This window comes from Cebus imitator, unplaced genomic scaffold (assembly GCF_001604975.1).
Source record: "Cebus imitator isolate Cc_AM_T3 unplaced genomic scaffold, Cebus_imitator-1.0 Scaffold149, whole genome shotgun sequence".
Taxonomy (NCBI): domain Eukaryota; kingdom Metazoa; phylum Chordata; class Mammalia; order Primates; family Cebidae; genus Cebus; species Cebus imitator.
In genome coordinates, this window is record NW_016107464.1 from 3831126 (window position 1) to 3835532 (window position 4407).

The 4407-nt window shown below is 49.6% G+C and overlaps 1 protein-coding gene across 3 annotated transcripts in view; it reads right to left on the reverse strand.

Moving 5' to 3' along the window:
* FBXO10 (F-box protein 10) overlaps positions 1-4407 on the reverse strand; it is a 57412-nt gene that overhangs the window by 4978 nt on the left and 48027 nt on the right. The window contains exons 8-9 of one of the 3 annotated variants that reach the window (XM_017543201.1): positions 4071-4340; positions 1129-1442 (exon numbers count right to left, since the gene is read on the reverse strand). In XM_017543201.1, coding sequence (XP_017398690.1) covers positions 1129-1442; positions 4071-4340 — 584 coding nt within the window. The remainder of the gene's footprint in view (positions 1-1128; positions 1443-4070; positions 4341-4407) is intronic. The other 2 variants (XM_017543202.2, XM_017543203.2) reach the window with 2 other exon arrangements.

Sequence of the window (4407 nt, forward strand, 5' to 3'; positions counted from 1 at the left end):
AAAAAAAAAAAGAAAGAAAAAAAAGAAATGTGGTATATATACACCATGGAATACTACTCAGCCATAAAACAGAATGAAATAATGGTCTTTGCAGCAAGTTGGATGGACTTGGAGGCCATTATTCTAAGAAGTAACTCAGGAATGGAAAACCTAGTATCCTATGTTCTCCTTATTTGCTCACTACTTAGAAGTGGGAGCTGCACTATGAGGATACAAAGGCATAGGAATGATCTATAGGACTCTGGTGACTTGGGGGGAAAGGGTGGGAGGGGGGTGAGGGATAAAAGACTATATATTGAGTCCAGTGTACACTGCTTGGGTGATAGGTGCACCAAAATCTCAGAAATCACCACTGAAGAATGTACCCATATAACCAAAAACCACCCGTACCCCTAAAACGAACTAAAAATAAAGATAGAGCCTTTGGGATCGTAATTCCACAAGGGCAGGGACCAGGTCTGCTTGGCTTCACATTGAAACAGGGCTCTGCACAGAAAGGTGCTCAGAGCTCACAGTCCGGTGGGGAGACAGATGGGTAAAAGAAGAGATACCAAACTGTGAGAGTGCTCTGTGGGACAGGGGTGGGCAAAGGCACCAGACAAGGGGTACCTCAAACAGCCTGGGGTGGGAGGTGCGGAGTCAGGGACTCTTCCTGAAGATGCAGCTAAGCTGCAGGACTGCAGTGTAAAAGTGGCAGGGGGTACGTGGGGTGTACAGGGAAGAGTGTATGCAAAGGCCCCAAGGCAGGATCTCTCTCCTCATGAAGCATCTACTGTACAGCAGACACTGTGCAAGGTTATTCTGTTATGGAAAGAGAGCTGAAATAGCCCTGCCCTTGATATGGAGACCATGACTATACCCTGGGAGGCTCCCAACGCCATGACAAGGAAATGGCCCCTCACCCCTGGCTTCCTGCTGGTGAGCCCTTGTTCATCCTTCAGGACCCAGTTTCTCTGCCCCCGCCGGGGGAAGTCCCACCCACATTTCCCAGGCTGAGTCCTGGGAGGAGGGATACTGTCCCTTGCAGTGCTGAGTGCTTATGGGTCTGTTCTCAGCAGGGGGCATGAGGACTGTCGCAGGGCTGTGCCCTGTGTGAGTACCACGTCACACACATGCACAAATACTCACTTTAGTGTCAGACCTGGGGAGCAGCTGCAGCCCACTGCCTCGGTTGCCGATGATGTCGTTTTCAATGACGATGGTGCTGTCGCCCTTGGTGATAATGCCTTGGCCTCTGTTGTCATAGATACCATTGCCCCGGAGCTCCACTTTGCACTGGGCCTCAACCTTGACCCCACTTTGCTGGTTGCAGGAGATGCTGTTGTTAGCCACGCGGGTGAGTTGGCTGCTCTGGGCCACAGTGATGCCTCTGTCCCCATTTGCGTGGATCACATTAGTGATAACATGCAGTGCCTCGCTGCTCTGGACATAGAGTCCTGAGGCTATGGGTGGAGGGGTTGGAAAACACAAGGGGTCCCAGGGTCAGCCCTGACACCACCAGTCAGGAAGAGCCTTCCCTGAATTGTGCACTCCAAGAGAATGGAGTGGAGAAGAGGTAGCAACACTCAGAACCAACCCTTGAGTTTGCATCTTTTAAGCTGATGAAACAGCAGGAAGAAATCCACATGCGTCAAAAAAACACTGTTTCTTCTGAACGAAGTCCTTGCTCAATGTAGCCAGGGAAACATGCTGAGAACACTCTCCTCTGGCCTGAGCTCCCAGTGCACCTGAATGCCTCCTACATCTCCGCCATCCTACTGCCACGTGCCTGGCTCCACTGACCTGGCTCACTACTGATTCAAGTTTGCTCATTCCCCCTCTGGACAGGCAGATTTACCCGTCCAGAGGGGGAATGAGCAAGGTTAGAAGGTTTTGCTTTGCTCTCCTTCCTACACTGAGCTGGAATCTGCCTCCCTATTTGGGAAATTTTCTTCTTAATGAAAATTGGGTAATTTTGGAGCAGAAAAACTTATGAAGTGAAGTAACATGTGTTAGAAATTTGGGAAAGGAAAATCGATGCCTGGGGTTGTGTATATTTAGAGACACCAGGTGCATAAGGAAAAAAGCCCTGAATCAGCAGGATTACAGCCCCGTGGCTTGTCAGGAAAAGAAAGCAGGGCAGCCAGACCTGGGGGTGAGGAGGGGAGGGCTCTGCAGAAGGTCCCTCTGCCCACTACAAGAACAACGGGGGCTGGGGCTGGGGCAGTGCTGGGGGAGGTCGTGTGGAGGACAGTGGCTGGGACCCTGCAGCAGTGTCTGCAAGCCATGAGCCTGCAAGCTCCAGTATCTTGGTGGCACCAGCCTGTTGCTTCTCCTGGCTTGGTTGAGAACAACAAAAATATCTATTTGTGAATTTAGGTGGCTTTGCCTGTCATACCGGACAGAGAGCATGGCCCCATGAAGGAAACCCTGACTTGGGAGGGGACAGAACTCATTTTCTAAGTAAGTGGGTTGGGGCTGGGCATTATCCATCTCCCTGCCCTCTACCACTACCAGAGGCAAGCACTTACCAGTCCAGGAATCTTATTTTGTTTTAGAGACAGGGTCTTGCTCTATCACCTGGGCTATAGTGCAGTGACACCATCATAGCTCACTGCAACCTCAAACTCTGCTCAAGTATCCTCCTACTTCAGCCTCCTCAGTAGCTGAAACTACAGGCACTTATCACCATGCCCAGCTAATTTGAAAAAAATTTTTTTCTCAGTAGAGATGGGGGAAGGGTCTCTCTATGTTACCTAGGCTGGTCTTGAACTCCTGAACTCAAATGATCCTCCTGCCTTGGCCTCTCAAATTGTTAGGATTATAGGTGTGAGCCACTGCACCTGGCCCAGGAATCTTTTTAATTTTTAAATCTTTTTTTTTTTTTAACAGAGATAGGGTTTCTCCATGTTGGTCAGGCTGGTCTCGAACTCCTGACCTCAGGTGATCCGCCCGCCTCGGCCTCCCAAAGTGCTGGGATTACAGGCGTGAGCCACCATGCCTGGCTGGAATCTGTTCTTAATAAGCCTTCCTCTATTCCCCACCCACCCCTCCACCCTACCCTCTACCCCCACCACAGTGATTTTGATAATCGGCCAGCTCTGGGAGCCCTGGCATTAGATAAACTACACAATAATTTTTTTTTTTTTAAATTCAAGAAATATCAAACATCTTCTACCATCTTTTTTTTCTTTTAAGACAGGGTCTCGGTCCTGTCGCCAGGCTGGAATGCAGTGGTCGTACCTCACTGCAGCCTTGAACTCTTGGGCTCAAGCAATCTTCCTGCCTCCTGAGTAGCTGGGACCACCAAATCCTGCTAATTTTTCATTATTTTTATTTATTTTCTTATTTTTTTGCAGAGACCGGGTCTTGTTATGTTGTCCAGGCTGGTCTCGAACACCTGGCCTCAAGCAATACCTGCCGCTCCCACTCCCCCACCCCTGCCCTTGGACTCTCAAAGTCCTGGGCTTACAGGGGTGATCTCCGGCACCCGGCCTCCATTTCTCATCAGGTTTAAGATAACGTAGATTGAAAACACTTTCATTTACTGCCTCTCTAACAAAGAAAAATCACTGTCAATTAAACCATGATATGCATCTCATGAGAGATGTTAAATTGTGAAAAATTTATCGTAGAATTGATTAAAAGTGTGTGTGCCAGAAGTGGGATTTGGTACTGCAGGGACAGGGCCACTGAGATAGGTGGGCTTCAGTTCTGTCTCAAGTTCATAGCTTATCTGGGTTGATCAAACAGCCATAACAAGTGCCACTGGGGATGGGGAGGGTCCAGTTCAAAGGAGGAAATAATGCAGTCATACATTTGCAGCAAGTTTTGAAGTTCAATTTGGTTTGAGACGTGTGGATGGGAAAAAGGGAATTTCAGGTGAGAGAAATGTGTGAACGAAGTCAGCAGGTTAGGAGGCAGGAAATAATGGATTCAAGTTTAGTGAGTAAATGAAGGGGGCTTGGATATCAGGCAGGATGCAGTGGCTGATGAGGCCTGAGGGCAAGTTGGGATCAGTCTGCAGAAGGCCCTTAAGACAGTGAGGAGCCATGGGAGGTTCTTGAGCAGGGGCTGAGGGGTACACTCACCTCCATTGTGATTAATACTGTTAGACTCAACAAGAGCTATGGTGATGGGCCGGCGCAGTGGGTCGTCCTCCTTCTCTAGCTCTGTCTCCCAGAGGATGGCGTCCCCATCCTCACTGAAGTTCTCTTGAGCCCTATGGCCTCGAGGTAACTCGCTGGAGCCATCCTTCTGGCTAAACACTGCCACTCCATACAGGCCATTGTAGCTGACGTGGTTGCTGGTGACGTGGGGGAGGCTGGACGACATCATCCACACACCACAGCCCTTGTTTGCTGGACAGTGAGAGGAGCTGGTCACCAACACTGAACTCAGGTGAAGTGGCACCTGAATCTCCCTGAC